The sequence below is a fragment of the Phalacrocorax carbo genome, unplaced genomic scaffold, assembly GCF_963921805.1.
Source record: "Phalacrocorax carbo unplaced genomic scaffold, bPhaCar2.1 SCAFFOLD_32, whole genome shotgun sequence".
NCBI lineage: Eukaryota > Metazoa > Chordata > Aves > Suliformes > Phalacrocoracidae > Phalacrocorax > Phalacrocorax carbo.
Window position 1 is genome coordinate 2491478 of NW_026990280.1, and position 26210 is coordinate 2517687.

At 46.7% G+C, this 26210-nt stretch overlaps 1 protein-coding gene across 1 annotated transcript; it reads left to right on the plus strand.

Moving 5' to 3' along the window:
- Nucleotides 1–533: 533 nt before the first annotated feature.
- On the plus strand, nucleotides 534–26210 carry LOC135310941 (protein ELYS-like). The gene is made up of 24 exons (XM_064440066.1): nucleotides 534–654; nucleotides 1861–2114; nucleotides 4883–5063; nucleotides 6470–6677; nucleotides 7948–8064; nucleotides 9026–9110; nucleotides 9581–9591; nucleotides 11103–11242; nucleotides 13682–13814; nucleotides 13902–14083; nucleotides 14558–14700; nucleotides 17280–17370; nucleotides 17458–17547; nucleotides 17710–17854; nucleotides 18606–18721; nucleotides 19489–19582; nucleotides 21063–21186; nucleotides 21316–21372; nucleotides 22586–22732; nucleotides 23920–24107; nucleotides 24279–24423; nucleotides 24518–24631; nucleotides 25643–25790; nucleotides 25876–26210. The coding sequence occupies exons 1-24, from the start codon at nucleotides 534–536 to the stop codon at nucleotides 26010–26012; spliced, it is 3171 nt and encodes a 1056-aa protein (XP_064296136.1). The 3' UTR covers nucleotides 26013–26210.

Sequence of the window (26210 nt, forward strand, 5' to 3'; positions counted from 1 at the left end):
GTGACATCACGTCTGCAGCTGCGACTGACCGTATCTTTAGCTTTTCCTTCAGTAAGCCCGTAACATTGTTGGCCTTTGAATCTGACTTTCATGTACTACATGTCAGTCAACAGTGACATCCCAGAACACTGACTTGGCTGGATGTGATTCTGCTCAAACATGTAATTTCTCAACTTGTTCTTTTTTATTTATTTTCTGGAGCTTTTTAATGCAAAACTCACTCTCTGACTCGTGCCGCCTCGCTTGACTTGACTCCAGTGTCTTGGGCTTTTTTCCCGTGTTGTTTATCCTGTCAGTACCCCTGCGTCCCTTTTTGTTGGTGATCTCGTAGGCATCAGAAAAGCAAAGGATTCTGCTTTTGCTCTGCTGTGAGATCCAAACCTGTCCTGAGTGCCCTTTTGTTAAGGAAAAGAGCCGCAGGAGGTGGACGGGAGATTATTCACGGCAAAGGGATGAAAGTTCTGTCAATCTGAAAAATGTCGATGGCTGTCAGGAGCCTCTTTTTGCATTTTCTTCTCTATTCACAGTGAAGAATGCGAGACCTCGCGGCTCAGGTAACGAGCAGCCTGCTGCCGTTTCCCGAGGTGACCATTCAGGCTCTTGGGGAAGATGAGCTCACCCGAGGTTCTGTGCTGCGTGGGCGGTTTTCCAGAGGTGAGCCTTTTCCTTGAAATTGGGTCTTGCTGTGAAGTTGTTACTGCCTGGAGGTGACCTGAGGCACGGGGTCACAGTATCAGCTGTGTCAGGTTGGTGCTGCTCAGGTGCGTCAGGTTTTGAGAGAACAGAAAGGATGAACTATGACAAAATGATGAAAAATGTTAACATTAAAACATTAGTAGAGTTAAACTTTGAAAGGACAACAGCCTGCGCCAGTCTTGAGCTATTAAAATAACACGGGCAAGTCAGTGAGCCCTCCTCAACTCCTAATTGAATGAAAGGCAGTTTACAAAAAAGTCCTGGTGTGGTTTTGGGCTGTATTTATTTGTACCATCATAACATCCCGTGCAGAACTAGTTCTCCCACAGTGTTAGAGAGGCAACCCCCCCTGCTTTTTCTTTCCTAGCCTGACTAAAAACAGAAGGAAGAGGAAAGCCCTGTTAGGCGCTGCAGCCAGGTTTGCAGAGTATTTAGTAGGACGCAGAGGAGTGTCCCGGGAGAGCTGCTGAGAGCGGCTGAGCAGATGAGGTAGCTGACTTTGTCGGTGATCTGAAGGTAGTGCTGGGGGCCTGCCTGGGTGTCCGGGCACCTGTGAAGACCATGTAGAATCTCTCTGTGTGACTGTAAGTGCAGTAGTTGAGTTAATACTCCCTTTGTGTTGGAAGTAGTTCAGTGAAACTAAATGTGCTAACTTCTCTCTGTGATCAGCGTGTGTAAAAGTTGAAATTGGCTCCCGCAGCGCCCATTTTAAGGTAATTCCTTGTTGAAGTCCAAATCCCTGCCCAAAGTAGGCGTGTGTCGAGCAAAGTTAGTAAAGTAGAAAAGAATTGGCTGAGATTTTGCCATATTTGAATTATGCTTTAGGAGATGTATTCTCATATGTATTTAGATGATTTCTAGCAAAACCAAGCTGAATATGGTATAAAGACTAGAGACCAATCTATTGTAATCTTTATCCCAAACAACCAGAATTCTTCAGTGCAGGAATGCCAAGTCCAAATGCAAAATAATAAGGTGGTTCATTTTACGATGCATTGGTTGAGGATTCAGTGGGTGATTTTCAATAATCGACTGGAATTCGGTAAGGCTCTCTTGCTCTGTGAGGTACTTCTGTTGAAGCAAAGGGGCAGTGATTGTGATTTTCCTGTTGTTTTCAACCCTCTCTTGGGAGTTTGCTTTAGCCAGCCTTTTCTCTTCTTCCAGGGAGAGGTGGCCTGGCCTGGCTGGCGTGTGGCCCTCAGCTGGAGGTCGTGAGCGCTGTGACGGGAGAGCGGCTCTCTGCACACCGTTTCAGTGGAGCCCGTGAGCAGCCTCCCACCATCCGCGTGGTGAAGGAGGTTTCCTGGCAGACGGGAACGGGGCTGCTGGTTGGCTTGAGAGAAGCAGAGGGAAGTGTTCTCTGCCTGTACGATCTTGGAACATCAAGCGTGGTTACAGCAGTACTTCTGCCAGGAAGGGTAGGTCCTTTTTAATGGGGGAAACGTTGTCAGGTGCTGCATAACGCTGTTTCAGGAGCAGCTTTGGAGCGTCTCTTTGCTAGGACGTCCATTTTCTCTATTGTGTCATCATACTGTCACTGCAGAGTGTCCAGTCGAGAGCACCTTGATGTGAAATCGTGGGGTTAACGGTACTGTTATCCTTTGAGTTTGCTGAGAGTCAAACAAGTTTTCTGGTTTTACAGTAGAGCACGTAGTTACCTAATTCTCCACTTTGACAAAAAGGCCTTGAAAACTACCTTTTTTTTTAGCCAGAGTGACAAAGAACTCGTCCTCACCCTGCCTTTCAAGTGTTGGTAACATACATGTCCTGAATGGTTCATTATGTCAGAAATACTGTCTTTAAAATATCTCAGACTTCCATGGCTGTGCTGTAGCTGACTTCGGCACATTCCCAGGAGTCTCGGACTAGCAAGCAGGTGACTTCAGAGCAAAGCACATTTTTCTGTTGACTTAGGATGGGAAAAAACAGGCTTCACTGCGTTACCTGGCAGGTGGTTACAGACTGACTTTCAGCCTGAAGCCCTTGAACCTCTGCTTATTGCATATGGTGCTTGTGCCGGTGGGATACTCTGGTGTAATGTTGCTAATTTTCCCTGCCTTCTCTAACCCATAAACTCAAATGACGTCCTTTCCCCTTGGCTCCTTATCTGAGTGTAGACAAGAGTCACCTTAAGGTAATGGAACATCAAGGTTCCCTCTATCTTTACCACCTTAGAATCTGCGACAGATAAATACTTCCGTATTACTCAGCTTTCCAGAGCGTGGTTTGGTTTGACTTGCTAGAATCCAGGCGGGGTTTGTTTGTCTGTAGCGCTACAGTGTGACTGCTGGCAGTGAGCGTTTGTGGGGTGGTGATTTCTAACGAGCTGAGCTGGGTTGGTGCTCCGCTGTGTGGGTTTGCCGATCGTCCTGATAAATCTCAGCGTTTGAGATGGAAAGGCAAGCTGTGTGCTGACATAGACGTGCAGTCATTCAGACTTGTAAAAGCAAATCTGAATTGACAACATTAACGGTATTAAATTGGTTTATAACGGTTGCATGTTTCAGAGCTCTGGAATGGTATTTTCCCCACTCTTGCTGGTTTGTGTGAGGCAGAAGGGCAGCATGCAGAGTCAGGGAGCTGAGACAGGATTTCTGCGTTCGTTCCCAGAAGGAGCTGGCAGCAGTGTAGGAGAGTGTGCAAAGCCAGTGCCTGGTGCCGTGGGAAAATAGGCAGTTCCAGGAGCTTCTACAGGGAAAACTGAAGCGTTAAAACTGGGAACCTGTATGCAAAAGTGGAAAAGGTGGATTTGGGGCCAGTTGTACAACAACAAAACGAGACCTTAAAAGAAAAAAAGTTAACAGCAACACGGGAACTTTGGCTGATTCCGCAGCACGATAGGTGCAGTGTTTCTGCTTTCCTCCTGAGAGTCATCAAGGCTTGGAACAGCAAGAATTCGAATAATCAACGCACTTTTGGTGGTGCTTTGAGTAGCTGAGAAGATTGGAGATTTCATCTGATTTCCAGGAAGTGTGAAACAATATAAAGTTGTCTCAAATACTGCGGGCACTTCTAGGAGTAGAGTTCTTGTGGCCCAGGGGAAAGGTAAATTCTGTAGCAGATTGCCAGGCAGCGCAGTCACAGCAAGTGCTTGATACGGGAGAGGAGAGAACTTTGGGGCTTCGAGGTTTGGTCAATTTTTCCCCACCTCTGGGGAGAAAAACCAATATATATAAAAAAAGGACTCCTTGTGGTGCTCACTGCTCTGTTCCGTTGTCGTGTAACAGGTTGCTGTTGATGTAAAGCTCCCTGGTGTCACTGTGTGACATTATGCAAGGAGGCTGAAGGGCAGCCCGTGTTCTTTTGTTGTGGAGCCTTAGTGCAGGAGCCCTCACGTGCTGGTGTCTCTGCTGGAGCAGTCAGGGCTGTCCCGGGAGGGGCTGCAGGTGCTGAAAGGTCTGTCTTCATCAGGGCCTTGTACTAAAGCTGCTGGCAGGCGGCTCCGCGTGTTACAGAGCAGCGTGCGCTTCTCCTCAGCCGGAGCTGGCTTTTGGCGAACCAGCTGCTGGGCTTTTTGCCGCTGTTTCGGCACTGAAAACTTTTCTGCTTTCCCTGGTTGCTCTGTTGATTCTAAATGAGGACTGGTGTAACTTTCCCTAAGCTGGTATCTCCCTTCCGCTCTCTGTAACAATACTCCCTTGCCGTGGCAGCGGTGTGTCTCCCCTGCAACTTGGCCGCTGCCGCGTCTGACTGAGAGCCGTGATTTGCCCTAGTGCCTGTTTGGCAAAGAAGGCGTGGGCTGTATCCCAGTGCTGACGGGCTGGGAGCTGTGGGAGAGCGAGAGTGAGTTTGGCCTTTCTTACTCCAGTCCCTTAAATACGGTCAAGTTTCTTGCATTTAACGTATTTTCTGTGTTGTCTTCGAGTTAATGGTTTCTAAGTAGAAAATGGAACTTGGTAAGCTGTAATAATAGACTGCACCATTGCAGTTGGAGTGAGCTCAGCGAAATCCCTGCAGGAAACCCAGTAAACGGAAGGCAGTAACGGATTTTTGTACAGGACATTTTTGGGGGTTGGTTTCTTTGTTTGTTTTGTCTGGATATAATTGGGATCAATGCTGTGTTTTTAAGTCTGAGAAACCTGTATTTACTTTCTTGCTTCTGATGGGCTGATTCTGGCTTCACTTTTGAGTGATTTCTATTTAGCTTGTCAAAGAGCTTAAATACTAACTTGTAGTTTTCCTGTAGGTAACTGCTGTAGAGCCCATAACTAACCCCGGAGGAGCCAGCGTGAGGCCTTGGCACCTGCACCGGGCTCTGCAAGGGTTTTGTGGCGTGGCAGCGGTGGCGACAGATGTTGGTCATCTGCTTGTGGTGGACCTTGGTTTGGATGATCTCTCTTGCAGTCAGAGGGAGAATGAACCATCGGGTGAGCTTGCGGTTTCTAAACTTGAACAGAAAAGTAAGAAAACTTGTGTCTTTTAAATCGACAACACGCATCCCGCTTTGAAGCTACTGCTGTGCAGACGTTTATGACTGCTGATTACAGGTGGCGGTTTGACATCGTCTGGCCCTGAAAGGATTAAAAATGGGAGTGGCTTCATACTCCTCCTAAGGTTACAAATACCCCCTCCCACCAGTGTCCCTCTGTCACGGTGATTCTCGCCAGTGAGGGGTAGGAATCTGACCATCTGAGTCGGTGCAGCTGCCTGACAGGAAGGTGTGTCGGTGTCGTGGTTCAGCCTCAGCTGGCAACTGAACACCCCACAGCCGCTCGCTCACCCCCCCCCCACCCCTGTGGGATGGGGAAGAGAATCGGACGAGCAAAAGAACTTGTGGGTTGAGATAAGCACAGTTTAATGATTACAATAAAATGATAATGATAAATGATTATGATAATAATGACAGTAATGTTAATATAATAAAAGGGAAAAGGAAGGGAAAGGGAAAAACAGGGAAAAAAAACCACGGAAACACAAACAATACAGCTGCTCACCACCCGCCGACCGACGCTGCCCGTCCCCGAGCCGCGATTGCCCCCTCCCTCCCCCGGCCAGCCCCTCCCAGCTAGCATACTGGGCATGACGTTACATGATATGGAATATCCCTTTGGTCAGTTTGAATCCGCTCCCTTAGCTGTGCCCCCTCCCCTCCCAGCTTCTTGTGCTCCCAGCAGAGCATGGGAGGCTGGACATGTCCTTGACTAGTATAAGCGCTACCCAGCAGCAGCCCAAACATCTGTGTGTTGTCTCAACAGGGTTTTTTTCCATGCTAATTTCAAAGCACAGCACTATACCAGCTAGAGTGAAGAAAATTAACTCTATCCCAGCTAAAACCATGACAGTCGGACGTGCCCTATTTCTTGGGAATGTTCTTCTGCTTCTGTTCATTGACTTGGGGCAAAGTTTAGGCTTGTTTTTTAAAGTAAATATGCCTTACCAAAATCCCTGCATTTGACCAAACGGAACCTGTACTTGGTGTACCCGGATTGCATATGCTGTTTTTGCTCTTACAAGAGTGGCCTCGGGAGCTGGTCTCACTTCAAGTAGCTTCACCATGAGGCCCAAACTCCTGATGTGCAGAGCCCAGGAAGAATTTGTCTATGGAGGTTACGCTTTCACCTGGTTTTGAAATAGGAGCGAGGATACCTGTCCAGTCAGAGAGTTCCTATGTGCTCTGAATGCGTACAAAATGGGAAGAGCAGACAAAGTATTGCATCAATGGGTATTTTGCCGGGGACGGTAGAATTAAATCATACATGTTGTCACGTCAGTGTTTCAAATGCAACCTGAATGGCATAACGCATTCCTTTATTGTGTGGTTTTGTGCGTGCAGGTCTAACAGTTGTCACTAGAGCTGCTGCTGGCGTTTCACAAGGAAGAGCAACCGTGACCAGAGCAGGGAGACATCTCTGCCTTCAGTTACAGTGTCCTTCAGGAACAGCAATATCGACCCTGTGCTACATCAGCAGAAGCAACCAGCTCGCCGTGGGTTTTTCCGATGGCTCCCTGTCACTGTGGAATATGAAAACTCTGCAGCGGGAGTAAGTCGGCCTTTGCACTTGGTCACGCCTGGAGGTGCAGGGCTCTCAAGGCTCTGCTTGAGGAGGAAGTCTGTTAATTTAAAGAGCCCTTTTTCAGGGAGGGAAATGTGGAGTGTAATCTTGGCCTGTTTAGGAATCCCCTTCTGAAGTAACCATTGAGCCATACCTGGATTCAGTGGGCCGCCTTCTCCCCAGCGGGCTGGGATTGTTCTCCTTATTGTGCCCGTGGGCTGAGGAACTGCGGAAAGCTCCCTTCTCTGGGTTCTGTCAAGCAGTTAGGGTGTGAGAGAGCTGCTTTCCATAAGGCAGTTTGTTCCACCAGCAGTATTCAGTGACAGCAGGAGTTGTGTGTGTTTCAATGAAAGAGATTGTAGACATTATTTCTCAGAACCAGCTCCTGCAATGAGGGCACCCATTGAAAGGCTGAAGTATGTTAATGATGGGATTGTGGTGATCATATTCTTTAAAGCGTCCAGGTTGAAAGGAGTGAGACGTGAAGGATCAAGAGCTGATCTGTGGCTGAAAAGACATTCTCTCCCACATTTCAGCCTCGACCAAAAGAGGGGATTGACCCATTCCAAGGCAGCGATGCATGGGAATGAAAGTCTGCTTGGAACACTTGGAGGTGGAATAAGGGTCATGTCAAGGGATAAGCAACAGAGAAATTAGGGAGATGATTTCAGCTCTGCCAAAGAGCAATCCCCCCTGGAATATCTGACCCAATTCAGATAGGGATTCACGTAAGCAAATCTGCAGTGACTCACCGGGAACTATTGGTGGCATAAATAGAGAGTGGAGGGACAGTGAGGTGGCAAGAATAGATTGTGAAGGTGCAAAGAAGGTTCAGAAGTCTGGAGGAGAAACGCTTTAGATAGTCCAAGTAAAGAAACAAGACACTACTGGTGTTTGGCGCTGTTTTCAGCTTGTGCAGAAGAGAGGCTGCATTTTCAGTTCAATATTGAAGCAGGCGACAAGAGTAGGAAGAATCTTTTGCCTGGCAGCTGAAGGAATCTTTCATGTTCCTGCTCCGCAGGCAGAGGAGGAGATAAAGCCAGGTTATTGCCCGTGATGGACAGTAATTTCCGCACCTCGTGGCTGTTGCATCAAAAGCAGTCGCTCCCGTGACTCCCTTGTTTGAGATGGGAGTGGGACCTTCTGTGCCTTGAGGAGTAGCACGTCAGGGGCTCTTTGCTCAGAAGATGCTTCTCCCCTTCTACAAACAGGCAGGGCCACCAGGCTCACCTGCTTTCTGTTTTTGTTAACCCTGCAGGCACCACTGTCAGCTTGAAGGAGGAAGGATTCCTGTCTGCGCCGTTACTTTTCAAGAGCCTGAGCATGATCCTCGCAACTGCTGCTACTTGTGGGCTGTTCAGTCGACGCAAGAAAGGTGAATAAAAGCTTACTATCGGCCACTGATTTTTTTTTTTTTTTTGAGTATTTGTTCACCTAGAGTTGACCCACGTGTATTTGTTTTGTTGAATTAGCCGTGCAGGAGATTCTCTCCGGTATGGAAGGGGCTGACGGTGCGATTTGTACAGGATGTAACAGGGATGGAGAGGGACCTACTAGTTCCTCCCTGCTGAAAGGCAGCAAAGTGACAGTGGCTCTATTTCTGTGCTGGCATTCTTAAATGGCTTCCTTTGTTTCCTGATGACTGCTTCACGATTTGCTTGATATTCACACCGTGGTATTAAAATACCATGGAGCGCAGTGGAGGCTGCAGCTCCAGAGCACTAAAGGTGCGGATCCACCAGCCTGCTGCCCCTAAAGGAGGAGGTGACAGCATGGCCGGTTCCCTGGTGCCAGCCTGAGCCTTGGTGAGCCAGCTCAGCTCGCCTGGCAGGGAAGGTGTTCAGCAGCCAAGTCGGTGGTTTCCTGCTGGGCTAATGACTGAAAGGAGGGTGTGGAAGGTGCCGTGTGTGCAGGGGAGGGACTGGAGCTTTGGTGGGAAGGGAAGGGGAGAAAGATCTGCCCCTTTCAGCATCAGCAAGCTATTTACTCAGCTCGGCTGCTCATGGAGTGGCAATCTTTTTCAGTTTGACTGTAAAGCAGTTTTGATTGCGAGCTCTTCAATGCCAAGAACTGTTCCCAACCATTTTTATTCCATAGAACATCTTGAAGCTTCCAGATTGTATGGGTAGCCTTTGCCCCAGAAGCTGTTAGTGTCCAAATTTCCTCCTTTGTGGTTTAGCGGCTAAATGTGACCAATTCTTAGGTTTTGGGAAGGGCTGTTTTTCTTTTCAGCAAGACAGTGCTATTCAGGAAACCTCAGCCTAGATCTAAGGAAAGGGTAACGAGGACTATAAAGCAGCTTTGTAACCAAATGTCATCATTTGTACCTTTTCCAGTGAAGGCGATGCCATGAGTTTACATCTGTTGCAGTTAGCGTTCGCAGACAGGAGGCGCTTGGCTTCAGGACAAGTCATGTACGAGGTAAGACGTGCACGTCTGTGAAAGGATGGAAAGAGTCCTTTTCCCTAAGGGAGTATCAGTGAAGTTGGCAGGGGGAATATTGACCATGACAATTCAGAGATGACTTAAAAAGAAAGAATCTTTTGCTGAGTCTTCCTGGGCACGGCCTTTGTCCATACTTTTTGAAAAGAAGTCGTACAATTTCATACCGCCGTGTCGTGTGTTCCAGCCAGGGCCGTCTGCAAAGAGCCCGTATAAATTCAGTTCCTGAAGAGGCAGCAGCTTTTACAAATAAAATGATTCTTCATTTAAACACCAAGTGAATGGCATGTAGGAAGAGAAGACAGGGCTTTGAGTAGCTCTGTTTAACCAAACTGCAGAGTTGAATAAGGTTCTGTCTGTCTCCCTTCCTTAAAACACGGGCGTACAGCTTTATTCTGTTCCGGTCTTCAGGTTTAAATTCTTGTTTTGCCTTTGAGCTCTGTCAGCAGGACTTCACATGACGCTCACCTGCAGGGTCTCTTCGGTGCTGGTCCTGAAACTTAGTAGCTCTAAAGAGAACTCTTTCTACTTTTTGGCTGCGTTACCTATGAACTCTGCTCTTGAAGCCAGCAAAATACGCAAATACAGTAAAGAGTGGTCTGATTTGGTCAAAAAAGTATAATGTAAATTTTTAGAAGTGGCTCCAAAGAGGTTGTGTTTAAAATAGAGATGAACTAGCCTTATCTCTCTGTTATCTAACAGATAGAAGACGCGTTTTTAGAATGTATAATTTTATGCAGTGTTACGCCTGAAACCCTTGCAAAATCTTTTTGATGGGAAAGTAATCTTAATTCAGAGCATGTCTTTCCTGTTGAGGTGCGGTAGGAGAGGATCTGTGCTCTACAGCCTTGATATTTATTAGTAGTATTTCCTAGAATGGTTAAGAGAAAGCTTGCCTGTTCTCAGAGTAGGTGAGTTAAATGTAACATATCAGGTCATACAAGAATGGATTGTCTCATGCCAGTTCCTTCTAGAGCTCTGAAACTTTAGGAAACTTGGGTAGAATGAGGTACAATCAATTTTTTTATTTTCTGGTAGGTTTTTGGAGATTTTTAGCTGCTTAGCTTTTGGTTTTGTTTGGTTGGTTTTTAATTGTAGAGCTGCTCTTTGTCCACAATCCACACACCCATGTGTTGTAGGGTAGATCATTTGACCAAGTGCTGTATTTGGAAAGACAGTATTTCAGTCAATGCTTGCTTAGCAAATGGTGGTCTCAGAGGTTCCACACAATCCTGCTGGAGTTTCTGTAGGTCTCAGATTAGTTTGCTGACTCTGTAGTAATTCGTGCCCCTAAACGCCTTGCCCACGTGCATGCCATGTCTGCCGGGTTGTTTTGCTGTTGGCTGCACTTGGTGAAGGAAGGGAGGCATATTTCACCCATCAGTCCCTGAGGAGGTGAGAGGAGGAGCTGGCAGGAGCTGACGTGGTTTGAGAGAAGGCTGTGACTCAGTAAGAAGTTCTCATGGCTACTCCCGAGGGATGGGCATTCACTCTAGTGGTGTGTGCCTATAGATAATGCCTCGCAAGAGAGCTTTGGCTGCTGGAAGGCCACGACTCCTCTAACTTCATCAGTTCTGTGATCAAGTCATGGAACAAAGCGCTTTGCATGCCTATGTATGGCATTATTTCAGATCTCTCTTTCTAGATAAATAAGTAGGTTTGTGAAGAAACCGGGATGGTGCAAGGAATTCTGCAAAACACATTTAGAACCAGTAATGCGAGGGAAATGCTCAGTTCTGAAAATGTGCAAAGCTTTTACGACCAAACTTACCCGTTACGGTTTGACACTCAGTTCTCTTGCGTGTCAGCTGTAGTTTCTCTTTGCCATCAGATTAAGTGCCTGGGAGAGATACAGTACAATATGCAGGTTCTATTAGACATAGACGTTCTTTCCTACTGAGGTATAATGTCTGCTTTTCTCTCAGAATGACCTTTCTCTCACCTGTGATTTTTTCCGCAACGTTTGGCATCCTGTGTTGAAAAGTACAGTTTGGATCTGACGGGTGGAGCCTTTCCCTTGAGAGGGCAGGGCAGCAAGGCCAAGTTACTCAGCTGTCAGGCTGTAGAAATCTTTCCCAACTGCATTGACAGAGAAGACAGCGTTGGTGAAGGTTTGTTCCTGATGCCCGTGTTTGGTGATTCTAAACTAAATGGTTTAGGCATCCAAGCAATGAATGCTGTTCCATACCCACAGCCTGAAAGTCTTCAATATCTGTATAGACTAACTTCTTGGGCTTATTTCAAAGGAAAAACTGGGTGCTTAGGTTCTGTGGGACTTGTTAAAATAAACCCTATTTTTCCCTTCAATGCTTGCTGACATGCTGTAGCGATGTATGGTGGGGTCACCTCTATAACGCCTGTCAGTCATTTTATTCCTCCAGATCTCATCTTTGAACAGTAGGATCATCCCCTCCATTGCTTAGGAATGTTCCCTCAACTTTCTTTTTTCCCCTCTTCCAACCTATGCCTGCACCTGCATCCCTCTGGCGGCCGGTCAGGAGTGGTGTTCCCTGGGGCTCGGTCCTGGGGCCAGATCTGTTTGATACCTTCCCCAACCACCTGGATGAGCCGGCAGTGTGCCCGCGTGGCCAGGAAGGCCACCAGCATCCTGGCTTGTATGAGAGATAGTGTGGCCAGCAGGAGTAGGGCAGTGATCGTCCCCCCCTACTGGGCGGTGGGGAGGCTGCACCTCGAATCCTGTGTTCAGTTTTGGGCCCCTCACTACGAGAAAGACACTGAGGTGCTGAGTGTGTCCAAAGAAGGGCAGCGAAGCTGGTGAAGGGTCTAGAGCACAAGGTTTAGTTGGGATCTTAGGAAAAATTTCTTCACAGAATGGGTTGCGAAGCAGTGGAACAGGCTGCCCAGGGAAGTGGTGGCGTCACCATCCCTGGAGGGAGTTAAAAGATGTGCAGACGTGGCGCTGTGGGACAGGGTTTAGTGGTGGACTTGGCAGTATCAGGTTTACAGTTGGGCTCGATGATCTTAGGGGCCTTTTCCAACCTAAATGATTCTACGAGTCTATGATCTGCCTGTGCACTTTGCCCTCTCTGTGTCTAATAGGTTCCTACACCTACGAGCTCTTAAAGCAATAGCTTCTGTCTTCCCTTGTCCGGATCGACAGTTAAAACTCCTCTGGTGTCTTTCATTACCTTGCAATAATGAGATGTGCATCTCTGGGTTTGCACATCCAGTGATGCTCTGAGCACATCTCTGAGCCGGCTGCAGTGATAACTTTCACAGCCTTTTGTTTGGGTGTGTGAATGCCCTTCCCTCTCTTCTTACTGGCCTTAACTTATGTCTGCTGTTACAAAGACGACACTGGCATGACTTTCTAGGCTATTTGTGTTTATTAGCTTTGTCTTAGTCCTGAAGAGTCAGCTTCCACCTCTTTTGGGGTGCCATCCTCTAACAACAGCGTGTCAAAATCTAATGAAAACCCCTTTGATTTTTTTCCACCTGTGTCATGATTCTGAGGAGAGGGCCTTCTAAAACCTTGTCAAAAACAACCAACAGGCGCACCCACCAAAAAACCCAAACCAAAACCAACAAAAAAGGCCCTTTCGGTCCCCTTTTCATGAAGTCTGAGGCACGGAAAAATGCTTGTCATTTTTCTGATGGCTCCTCATTAGCTTTGATCCAGAAACTATTCAAGTTGTGGGCCCACATGAGCTTCTGTTGGATGTGGGTTGAGGTTAGAAATGAAGCTGGCTTCTGATTTATGAAACTAATTGACATCTTCAAAGGCAGTTTCAGCGGCTCACACAAGTGAAAGGGCACAGAAGTTCACGATGAAACACAGTAAAGCGTGGGAGGCTCCCTGAGCAGCCCTGATGAAGTCAGCAGAGAACAGAGACCCATTTTGCCAAATGACCTGTCTCCTGGTTCCCTACTCTGTCAGGGTAAAGGATGCACCCCCCACTTTGCTCACATCTGGAGAATGCCTTCTCCCCAGAGACGACAGACCATGCCACTTCTTGAGAGAACCCGAGTGTAACATGGTCAATGTTTGATGTTAAACCCTTTGTTCCAACCTCCTGTTTGTTGGGGTTGGGTTTTGGTGTTTGTTTTGTGTGATAATTGTGTTCTTTCATTCTGACTGTGCTGGAAAGGAGCTATTCGTAACACTCGTAATCGAGTCGAATCTGGAAATTAATAATGCCAGCTGAGTGATCAAGTGTATACGACAAGTATTTGTATGCTTTCTAAAAGCAGCAATGTATGTTTTCCTAGGGTGGTGGGTTGTTTTTTGGTTTTTGTTTTTTTCTAACCATCTTGATGCACTCTTACTGTATGGGAAACTTGATTACCTGACAATTGTGTATTGGATTTGTCTTAGGACGGACACAGGTTGAACTCGCAAAGGGGGGCAGCATGACTGAAACCTATCACAGAGGTGATGCTATGGTGTACATTTTTAAAATTCTTCTTAGTCAAGTGTTGCGTTTCATGAGTGACGTAACAGAACGAAGCCAAAATAGAAAGTGATGTTTTGAAAATGTCAGATAGATTGTATTTTCTCTCAATAAGAAACAATGTCTTGTCTTTTCCAGTCATATCTCCTGGCACCAGTGTCTCCATCTTCAGCTGGCAAGTGAATACACGTGGCCAGGGAAAACCATCTACTTATTTGGGTGTATTTGACTTTGACTGCTGGTATCAGGCTCAAATGCCAGGCTCACTAAGGTAGGTTTTTATGAAGCTGGTTTCAGTATCCCTCCCCGTAATTCATTGGAAAGTCGGCGTTTAGCTTCTGCACTTGTTTTCTTTCAGGCCAGAAGAATCCCTTCAGGACTGCCCCTATTTTGCACTGTGGTCACTGGACGCTGTGACAAGCACGACTGCTCCAAACCTCCTTCTGGATGTTGTGGTGCAGGAGCGCAGCCTAAGCTGGAGAGTTCCTCCTTCTTATCCACAACCTGAGCTGTGTTTTCATCCAAGCACCTATAATTTTGGTAGGTATTACACGGCTTTGAGTAGTGATAAGCTTAAACCGAGCTCAAATGCCATTTATTGGTTCTCCTGTTCACTGTTTGTCACGCAAAAACCCAACCAAACCGAAACACCCCAACCCCCCACCCACCCAACTGTGATGACGTTGTACTGACCAAGTGTGTGCTGTTGTGACACCTGCCTGACAGGCGGCTGGGTCTGGGGGTTGGGTGCTTCTGTAACGCAGCCCGTGAAGTGGTGCTGGTGATCAGATGAAATGACTCTGGGCTGAAGCTCAAAGCGCAGCACCTCGATAGCCCCAGGGGTAAAACTTCTACACTCAGCCATTATTTTTCTAAAAAAGGCTGTAAGTGATGTCATGAGGAAAACGGGTACTCAGTTGTACCTTTCCAGAGGTTGCTGTGACAAAAATGTAAACTGGTGCTACCATCACGGTGAGAGTATGGAATGTTGTTCAACGTTCATTGTCTCTGCAGATGGCACGTGCCTGCTGAGCTCTGGAGTTGTTCATGTGACGTGCAGCGGCTTCCAGAAGGAGGTGATCTTTTACTGTATCTTTATTGAGAATGTCAAGAGATGGACCTTTCCTAAGCTTTCCATGGCGCTGCTTTCGGTGTCAGGGACCATTTAATGCTCCTCCTGCCCATCCACACGCATAACTGCAATTGTACCCTGCCAGTTTTATCAAATGTAATGTTTGAGGTCCCCTCTTGGGAGTGTAAACCCACCGTTGCCTCCCGTTGAAGCACGATCAGGGCCTGAATGTCTAGAAAGGAAGAGAGCGCTGCTGTAGGAGCAGGAAGAGAAAGTCGGGGAAAGCTGTTCCTTCTCTCTCATCAATGAGTGCAACTGCCTGCGTGGTCCTGAGTTCGGGTTTTGATCCCTGATGAGCTGGGAAAAGGAGGGCAGACTGGAGAAAAGGAAGCATCGTTCCCTCAGAACAACCTTCCCCCCGTCAGTCTCTCAAAGCATGAGGTTCCGTGCAGGAGCTGATGATGGGGGTGTCTCACTCGGATGCGAGTGGCTGCGAACATCCGCTTGCGGCACTGTACCTGATCGTTTGCTTCCAAGGACGTGGGCTGCAGCAAACAATTGCTGTTGGCAGCTCTACCCGATGACTTCCCTGTATTTTCCCTTCATCGGTCGGCTTTTCTGCAGCCTCTCAAAGCAGATCTTCACCTCTGTAGCCTTTGCCTTGTGCTACAGGTGCCCAATTGACTCCTCTGGGACTGCCCTCTTGTTGCTGCAACACCTCAGTCACCTTTAGCTCGTGACACCCGCCACCTTCTCTCTGCTTTATCCCACCGCAGTGACTTCACCCCCCTCCTTCAGAGGTTTCCCATTTGCAGGGCACCAACCTTTCTCTCTCCTCTGAAGGATTTCCATGAGAGATGCAGCCTTTGTGATGAAGAACCCATCTTCACCCAGGCAGGCTCTAAGCAAAATGCTCAGCACGCGAGTCATCAGGCAGAGGAGCACTTGGTAGGAAGGGGAGAGCAGTCTTTCCCTGCCCTCATCTTCCTCTCTACTGGATTCCTCACCAGATCTGTGGGGGTGCGTTGGGGCAAAGAGCCCTTGTGCACAGTGTGGTAGCTAACATGAACGTCTTGGCAGGTTGGCCTGGCCCATAGGCTGTTTCTTTTGCAAACCTGATGTAGGCTCTTCCATTCAGATTGGGTGATCTGATGTCAGCTCCACGTTGGAAATAATTGGGAAGTGCAGAAATTTGTCATACCCTTTGCTGAATTGAGACTAGATCATTCAGAGGCTTGTTAGGGATTTGAGCAGGAATTGCTTGTGAATGTGAGTAAGACAAATCTCAGAATTAGGGACAAGAAGCTTGGTTTGGGGTTTTGTTTGCCACTGTAAGTTGTACTCGGTGTGTTTCCTTGTCTGAGACTGGTTTCAGAAAAAGATGGAAATCTGATGTGTGTATTTGAATGTGCAGAAATGGCTTTGAATGTGATGATTTTATTTAGAAGGGAAAGATACTTCTGAATGTGCTTAAAAAGCCAAAGAAAGAAGCAAACAAAAAGCAAAAGCCCTAAAAAGGAAAATTTGATGAGGGCTCAGTCTTGGGCCCCTCGGGACAAGAAGGACATAGAGTTGCTGGCGTGTGTCCAAAGAAGGGCAACAAAGCTGGGGAAGGGTCTGGAGAACAGGTCTCATGAGAAGAGGTTGAGGGACCTGGGATTGTTTGGCCTGGAGGAGAGGAGGCTGAGGGGAGACCTTATCGCTCCCTGCAACTGCCTGACAGGAGGCTGTTGTGAGGTGGGGGTTGGTCTCTTCTCCCAGGTCACTAGCGATAGAACGAGAGGAAACGGCTTCAAGCTGCATCAGGGGAGGTTTAGGTTGGATATTAGGGAAAATGCCTTCACTGCAAGGGTGGTCAGGCCTTGGAAGAGGCTACCCAGAGAGGTGGGGGACTCACCATCCCTGGAGGTATTGAAAAGACATGTAGACGTGGCACTTGAGGGCCTGATTTAGGAGACATGGTAGTGTTGGGTTGACAGTTGCACTCAATGATCCTAGAGGGCTTTTCCAACCTTAAGGATTCTATGATTCTATGTTTCTATGATCATTTCACCTGGAAGAAGTACCAGAACACCAGCTGCACTAAGCTACTCCTTAACAGTGCACGTCTGTGCCTGCCTGTGCTTTGCCCTTCTGAAGGATCACCACAGCATTAGAACACAGTGTTTGAAGCGCCTAAAACTGAAACCTATTAGAACATCAATGTTTCACTTCTTTTCTGTCATTTTGGGAAATGACAACTTAATGTTTGGGGTGTCGTAACTCCTTCATGTCTTCATAGCCTGGAAAGCTGCTTGATCTTGGCTTCACTGCTTCCATGCAAACGTTGCAGAGTTCTGTTTGTTCTGTCCCCTTCGCGCATTCCTGATGGCAAACTTCTCTGCACCCCATGTGCCATGGGTATAAGCAGGGCATGTTGCTGGGAATAGTTAATTGGAACGCAGTAAATTGAGAGGATAATGCAGAGGCATGCAAATAAAGATTAGAATTAGCCTTTGGGAAGTTGTCATGTCAGGGGGAAAATTCCATGTGCTCCTCACAGCAACAAGCAGCCCAGCCTGTGATGCCTGAGTGAGTGTAGGGTTAGAAACAAGCACTTACTGTTGGTGGTTTGGATGTTGAAAGCAGGTAGGATTCTCCTTTGATTTTGCCTGTTACTTTTAGGAGGAGCAGTTAGAGGCGGTCTTGTCAGCTGCTGCCCAGACAGGTTCTGTAGGGCTTCTGACTGGCTGCATTAAGCTTTGGACATCTAAAGGTAAGACTTGTTATGTTTTTTTTATGTTGCATGGTTTCTTCGTTTGGAATTCTTGATTCATTTCTTTTTTGTTCTCTCTTTTTAAAGAGCAGCCAAGTTCTGCTGCTAATTTACAGTTGGCCCTTGACTGGACGTGGAGCAGAGTGATCTATACAAAAGGCGCATTTGACCGAATCTGTGAGTACTAGTGCAGCCATGCTGCAAACCTAGAATCAGTCTTTCCAGTTGAGCTTATTCAGTGATCTGCTGGTAGATGGTCTTGCCCGCAGATCTGGAAGTGCACTTTGAAACTCTGCAATGGCTCTGTAGGCTAACGATTTCATACCTGTTCTTGAAAAGGTGTTGCGCTGTTTGACGGCTCCTGCAGCTCCACTGACCCGCAGATGTTACAGGCTCTGCAGCACCACCAGTTGCTTTTGAGCAACCTTAGCACAGTCTTGAACTGTTTTCTAACAGAGGCACAAGAGCTCTCTGGAGAAGGTTTGTCACAGTATTTCTAACTCTCTGGTATGTCTTATGAAGATTTGGAACGATGCTGGGGACTGTAATTGTGGAAAGAGGAGCTTCTGTTGGTTTTGCTGATTGGCAGAAAGTCAAATGTAGCGGGGAGAAGGGGCTTAAATGGGAGGGGTTGGGGCTGCCACGTAATGTGCGTTGAGTTCAGGGCAAGAGTTTGTTGGGGAGCTGGTGCGAGTGGGTGGGGAGGCTGCGTTCAGCAAGGAGCTGTGCAAGCACCCGGCTTGAAATTACAGCAACGGGATGTGGCACTGTGACAAATACTCCCTTTGATTGTCAGCTAGCAGTGCGTGATTGCATGCAAATATTGGATTGGAAATTACTAAAATCAGAGAGGAAGCCTAAATGAGTAACATGTAAAGTGAGTTGCATGAGTTTCTGTAGCTGTTTCTATTAGAACTTGTTCCTGGCATATTGAGGAGAAAAGAGAATGTCCCTTTGCTAGAGTAAACGTCTCTGCTACGTGAAGAACAGGTGCCTTATCCATGAGTGGATTTAGTAGTTCCGACTTCACTTCTTTTTATTAAACCTTTAGTGAATCTTCTTCTTTGTAGGGGTTGCTTGTGATTGTGGGCTTTTACTTCAGAGAAGGACGTGATACGGAGTGAAAAATGCACAGGCAAAGATTTCTACCGTGCTATTTTTCTACTTTCTCTTTAGTGCAATGAGGGGAGTTTTATAAAAAACAAAAGAAATTGCACAGCAACAGTCCTCTTAAGCTTCTTTTCATGTTTTGCAGACTTGACAAATAAGCTGGCGGTGACCAGCCTCGCAGCTTTGTATGCACGAGTGCTCCTCTGGTTCTGTGGGTCCCGCCTCCTGCCCGAGGGCTCAGGTAAGCCTAAACTGTCACGCGTCTGTAGCAGTCAGTGCTTCCTATGAACACGTGCTTCCCCATGGTTTTGTCAAGGCTTCATCAATACCAAGTCGTGCCGGTTCAGTGACAGCAGATGCTGAAGTTCTGCTGCTGAAATTGAGATTTCACTGTTTTTTCAACTACGTCGTGCAGAATGATGCCAACAGTTTCTTTCCGGGGTGTTTCTCATAAACAGCAATAAGCCTCTGAGGGAGGGAGTTGCTCGTGCCCACAGCTTGAAATCCTTGGGATTGTAAACAAGTAACTCCTAAAGCACCAACACGGGAATGCTTGATTTTACAGTAAAAGCCTGACGTGCGTGTTTTGAACTTTTTACGGATTGTTTGAGGAAAAAATACACCTTGGAAATAGTTCATCATTTGGATGGGTTATAAATCCTGTTGTCAGCCTTAACTGTCTTACGCATGTTCACGTGACACGTTTAAAAACCCATTTCCTTTGAGAACTGGGGGTTTTTTTTTAGAGTGAACTTCAGCTGACACTACATGTTCTGGATGCTACATCACCTGTAAGCTTGAAATGGCACTTAGGACAAGGAGGAATTGACTCCTGTGTCGTAGGTCTCTTTTAGCAAAGGCAGAAGGAGGCTGGGCTTCTTTCAAAGTCGGAGGCTTGCCTGTGCTTTTGATGCTTAGCTTGTGTGTTCTTCTGTCTTTTTAGTCAAAAACTGTAGGTTGAAAATGTGATATGACTTCTTTAACTTACTTCTTATTTATTGCCTGTAGGTGATGAGATGCGTTTCTCTAGACCTTTCTACAATTATCCTCTGATTCGGAGCTACTACGCTGGTCGTCGACAGCAACTGGAGCGTTTATCAAGGTAGGACGTGCAGGAAAGCTCTAGAGCAGTTCCACTGCAAATTCAGAAGCGGCAGCAAGTGGTTTTTCCATCAGCAGCTGTATTTGCTACGCTTCATGCATTTGCTGGCAACACTCTTGACTGGAGTGATGCGTGTGTCCTGCTGAACAGAGAGGTTCCTTTCCCGTGTTGAAATGTTGATATATACCTCTGCTTAGTGCCCTTTGTTGGTATCATCATTGTTTTGACGTGCACGTAATTCATTGGCAATTCTGTGTCATTTGTTACCACTGGAAAAGGTCGTGTGGTGAGGACAGGATCAGTCACGGCCAGGTCAGCAAGGCACGGCCTTTGCAGAGCAATTGTTCTGGACACAGAAGAAAGCATGTTTTAGAAAAAAAAAAACAAAAACAAAAAACAAAGCAAAAATAATCTCTCTCAATGACCAGTGATAGATGGCGATAAGGGGATAGGCCCAAATCTCCTACTCCCAAGCACCACGGTGTCATTGAAGGAGATGGGCAGAGTCACATGCAGCTGGCACGGCCAGCGCTCTCCTGGCTACTGGATAAAAGTCCCTTCCCCACGGGAACTCCCTTTCCTGGGCTGGCTCACGAGCATAATGGTGATGTGCCTTGGGTTAGGTGAGAACAGATTTTTCTTTGGCAACTGTTCTGTAACCTAAAGAAAGTCCTCAAGTAGCCATGGCTGTGGCACCGTGAACAAGGTGCAGCAGGAGGAGTCCAGGTGGAAGCTGCTCTATGTCAGGCGTTGGCTTTCAAGCTCCTCTTCCTGCGCGTCCTTCTCGGGTAACTCTCGTACAGGCTCACGGGCTCCTTAGAAGCACCACCTCCAGCGTGCTGCTTCTGCTCGTCCTCCTCGGGAAATGAAAGGCTGGCATCGCAGCCCGCAGGAGCCTGCGATGGGCTTCTGAGGAATGCAGTGTTTCACAGGCCAGCCCTCCGTCACTGTGATGGCACGTGCAGAGGCGCAAACGTGCTGCTTCAGGTGATACCAGAATTCAGCTGTGGGCTCAGCTTTCTGACCGTGACTGTCTTTCAGTAACAAAAGCGAGGTGCTGAGACCAAAGCCTGACATTTCCGTGCTGTGGTCTCACCACTGTGTGTGGGAACACTCCCGCTGGGGGCGTGAGGTTTGGGGTAGCTTTGCTTACACTGCCCTTGTATTACAAGTAATGCGGCACAAAAGAAAAACTGAAAACTAAAAGGTCGCTGCAACTTTCCCCTTAATAAGGGAGCTTTTTGGATTCCTATTTGGAGCTCCTTTAATAATTCACTAGGATCTAATGAGCACCTTTCACCTGACTCCGAAATTTCTTTCCAGTCGATTTCAAGTCACGATCGTGCCTTTGTCTGTTTGTTCCTTTCTTGGAGTCGTGGGAGCTTTAGCTGGGTTTGTTTTGGCTGGAGGAAATCTGTGACACCGAGAGGCCGCAATTAGTGTTTTCCTCTGTGCAAATCCTCGCTACGTTTTGTTCCAGAGGCAAACGGGACTCTGACTGCCTGATGATCGATGGGATGGTTTCCCAGTTAGGGGACCGAGTTGAGAAGCTGTGGCGGAGAGATGAAGGAGGAACGGGGAAATACCCACCTCCTAGCTTATGGGTGAGTGTTGTGTTCGCTGAAGGCAACAACAACAGCCACAACAAACCCCAGCCCCAGCCCAGCCCTCCCCCAAAGCCAATGATTTCTCAAAGAGAGGAGTTTTAAAAAGCTTCTACCTTTTCATTCCAGGCACTGATGGAGCTCTATTTGCTAGAAGGCGTTGAAGAAAGCCACAAACATGCAATCGTATCCCTTGGAGTTATTTCTGTTACACCTCCAGTATACGCGCATCAGGGGTCTGAAATGTCTGTCACCTACGTGTTCGATGCATTTTCTAATTTGTGCTTCAAACACACTGCGGATGAACACGTGTAGTTAAGAATTAAGTCGCAGACAGAAGCATTGTTTGATTTCTTTGTACTGTGGATTGTTTAGGAATTTTTGAAATGTTTTGTTGCAAAGTCTTTTCTGATGTGAGAAAACAGGTTTACTAAGCAATGTTAAAGGTAGAAAGCCCCCCTAGATTTTCTCAAAATGTAAACTGTTTTTCATTTTTGAAGCACCCACAGCTGTAGCAAACAGCTGCTTCCTCGAGTGATGCACTGGAATGTGCTGCTTCAGAGCAAAAGGATTTCTGACAGCGGTTTACCAGGACCTGATGTTGCTGAAATCATCCATTTTCCAGCACAGCTAACAGGGCTTGCTTTTGTGCTGTTACAAGTGCGGGCACACAGAATAATAGAGAGAGAGAAGGGAAAAGTCATTGGGCAGAAACTGAATTTTTAAGCTGCCGAAATACACTGTGTTGCTTTGGTTGTTTGTTGCCTGACCCGAGAGGGGAGCCTAGAGAGCAGGGGCTTTAAAGCTGTTGCACCCCGGAGCCCTCTGATGAGAATAGACCCCCCAAAACAGCTGTCAGAAAGAGAAAACGACACTGCCGATGAGTGATCCACATACTGGTTTAAATCCAGTTTTAATCATCCAGAGCTAAGCTGTGCTGTAAGGACACCCTAATTTCACTTGTTTTATATACGCTGGAAAGGAGGGAAGAAACCAGCTGTAGAATTTGTTTGCTTTAATAATCAAGCATTGGCCGTTCTCGTGTTTTGAATGTCCAGCTGGTGGCTCCAGTGACTAAAGAGGGAGCCTGTGTTTCCAACGGGACTGTTTAAATATCAAAAGGCAACCTTTCTGAATGCCTTAGAGAAATCAAAGAGTCTGTCTTTCTGGTTATTTATTCAGAATGCAATTTTGTTGTCAGGACCTGACTATCTTCAGGTTGCAACAGCATGAAACGGCAAGACTAATACATGAGTATTTTCTGCGTCCTACCACTATGATATTCTTATTTCCTTTTATTATTTATTCCTATTATATTAATCATAGGAATAATATTATTTCATTTGATAAATTGTTGGTCTTGCAAATTTATTAGCCTTAATTAGATACTTGATATCAGACAATTTACTTGCTGCTAGACATCATACATTCCTTTCCGAACAAAACAGAAGCTTCCGTCGACTCCTTCGCAGCTGCCTTTGCCATCCCTTCGGGCCTTGTTAAGCTTATTCAAGGATTTTGGCTTCTAGACCACAAGGACTATGAAGTAAGCATGTGACAGTTTAGTTAGGCATACGTTGTAGTACAAGGCTATGATCTAGCAAATGACTTTAAAAACCTGGTGCTTAGCTAACAACAGGTGATAAAACATGGGAAGCTTCTTTTGTAATCCTGCTTCAGCGGCACCTTCAGCAATATGTGATGATCTGCAGTTTGGTTTTAATTGCGTTGACAGGAAGTGGATTAAGACAATGAAGAAGTCAACGTTAATGCTTGACGTGTGACTTGCCAAAGCCGTCTGTTCAGGTTGTTCTCAGCAGAGCAGTCGAGCGCTTTCTCAAAAGCAGTGGTTTGGGTACTTTAAATAGTCAAATGATCATCCTAGCAGCAAGATTTGAGACTGAAGACCGCAAAAGTGACTCTTCAATCTAATTCATGTTCCTTCTGATGCTGAAGGTTGCTCTTTGCCTGTCACAATTTTAATACAACCTGTCTGGGAGAATAACTTGTATTTATAAGAAGTGATGTTTGCCTATGGGGATTTGGTTACCCTAGCCGAGTGTGAATCACTCCTTTTCAAAGACTCTGGTTTTTTTCTGTATGGCTAACTGATTTTTTTTTCCTGCAAATAGTAAAGAATTTATATTTACCTGTCCGGTATCAAGGACATTCACCCTTACTGAAGAAACTTTTGAACGGTTTTGTTGTGTGCTTGTGTGTCCAGTCTGATCCCCTCTATACAAAGAGGATGTGGCCAGGCTGGAAGGAGCCCAGAGAAGGGCCACCAGGATGATCAGAGGACTGGGAAGCTGCCATACGAGGATGGGCTGGGAGAGCTGGGTTTGTTCAGCCTTGAGAAAAGGAGGCTCAGAGGGGATCTCATCCCCGTGTACCAGGGCTTAGGGGGCAGCTACAAAGAAGGTGGAGACTCCCTTTTTACACGGAGTCCCATAGAGAGGACAAGGGGGATGGACACAGGTTGCTCTTGGGGAGATTCCGACTGGCCACCAGAGGGAAATTTTTCACACTGAGGACAGTCACCGTTGGAATAATCTCCCCAGGGACGTGGTTGACTCAGCCACGTTGGACACCGTCAAGAGTCGTCTGGGCAGGGTGCTGGGCCATCTTGTCTAGACTGGGCTCTTCCCAGAAAGGTTGGGCTAGATGATCGCTGAGGTCCTTTCCAACCTGGGATTCTGTGATCTTAGTAAACCTTATCTCCACCTTCGGCAGAACTCCCTGGCCCTGCTCTTTCACCCAGCTACAATCAAACCTGTGTCGTGGCAACACGTGAGAATTCTTCGGTCCCTCATGTGCCAAGGAGAGCACAGGCGAGCCCTCAGATACATGCAGGTGATGAAGCCACCGTTCTCAAGCAGTCGTGAAGAGCGGCTTTTCCTCACTGTGCTGTTGTCCAATAGGTAAAGAAATATATGCCACCATTTTGGCATTGAAATACTGTGAAAGGTGGAGAACAAACACTAGAAATCACAATCCCCTAAATTTCCTTTAAACTCTGAGCACAATAACTGTGGGGCACCTTTTTAGTTATACTATTAATACGCCTTTACATCTCAAAAAATTAACTACAGGTGCATGGCGGAGGCTTGGGCTCTGCTGCAGGAAGACACCGCTCAGTTAAAGGAGGAAGAGCTATTAAAAGACATGTATGACATCTGTCGGGGGATGGGACTAGTGGGAGACTTCCTGAGGCTGCCTTTCACAGACTCTGAACAAGTAAGTGTGGGCAAGAGGAAAATCTGAATCCCTTCTTTGCCAAGAGAAGAGGCAGGGTCATCAGATATGTTTTAAAATGTGTTATTTCTCATAGAAGTGTTTGGAGAAATTTTTACGGATTCATGAGATTCTTTTAGCCCGGCACCTGCAGCGTGCCAACTGTACGGCAGCACCACAGCTGAACCAGGCGATGAACGTTCATCTCATGGTAAGCGTAAAAGTCCTGCCAAGTGTGCCAGTTTCTCTCAGGGGTTACTGACCGGTTTAACAGCGCTCAGTAAGAATCCTGCTTTCTTTATCACACCCTTCTTTGAAATACTTGCAATAAGCCTCTGCACCTTACGTTACAGCTGAACCTAAAAGTTGAACAGAATGTGTCACTACTCCAAAGCTACCCCGTGCAGTTGGAAATTCTGTGTTCCAGGCTGTTGTTGACTCCACTTCGAACAGTTTGTTTGTGTCTGAGGATTAAATAAGTATCTCCTGTCAGCCACTCTTACCATTCAGATATTCAGCGACGTACGTTATGTAGCGTTCAGAAGATTGGAAGTTGTTTGGGTCACTGTGGAATGAAGAGTGTGTTGTATGTCATCGCTGGTATCTCGCACGCAACTCTGGGTGCCAACCCACAGGCAACGTTTGCATCATGGGTTGTTCTTTTTATTATTTCCTCAGGTTATAGCGTGAGGTCTGCAATTCCACAGCTTTTGTTTTACCACTTTTAGGACAGAAATTCTTACCTAACTTCTGAGTCTCAAAGTAGCCAGGTCAAATTCTGTGTTATGTGAACTTCTGTTGTGGTTCTGTGATCCATTTGCTGCTTTCCGGAACCATAGTTCTCCAGGGAAGCAAACTTGTGGGGTGGTTCCGGAAGGTTTAGGTCCTGCATTTGAAAGCTTCCATCCCGGGGGAAGGGGTGTGTAGGTAGCTTTCTCTTCCTCATTTTAATCCTCACTTCCTTTTGTCCAACGTAACCCGCCGCTGCCCTGGAGATTCAGTCACCTGGGGCAGTGGCGTTTCAGGAAAAACAAGGGAAAGGCTGCTGTTTTGTCAGCCGCGTGAAACTTGTGGGTGCTGACAAGCGTGTCAGAATGAGGTTCTGCAGGGTGCCGGCATGGTTTTAACTTAAAGTTGTAGGTTCTGCTATTATTCTAGTCTTCCTTCCACTTGGCTAAATATACAGGGTGAAACTTCTTGCTTTACGCTTTTTGTTCACCAGAATGATCGTGCTCCTCGCTGGAGACAGAGAGCAGTTGCCAGAAATTCTCTCTCAGCCCAGCACGGCAAGACCCTTCCTAGAGGTCAGAGGCAGCTGGCTGTAGAGAGAGCCAAGCCTTACCATCTGCCTTCGTCCGGACCAAGAGAAGGTAATTTTTAGGGGGGGAACATAACGCACAACTCACCATCGCTTTGATTGCACAAGGCTGATCGTTTTTCCCTCGTGCTTTACAGCTGCAAGACCAAAGCCATTCTCAACAGTAACAAAACCAGCTAATGCAGGAAATGTGGATCCAAGGGCACCTTTCAGCAGTCGTGTGTTGGCCAAAGTTAGAGAGTTATGGGTAGGAAATGAGCAGAAACCCAGTTGAGAGAGAGTTTTTCTGTTATGATAATGTTTGTTATGCAAAATACATATATTTATATTATGGTAAATCTGTTTAGAGAATTTAAGAGAGCTGAAACTAAAACAATGATTACCATCAAGCTATTGGTGTACACATCTTGCTAGACTTGATTGTGTGATCAAATAGTGATCTCTTCCCACTTGCTGACACATTTCTGCTTTG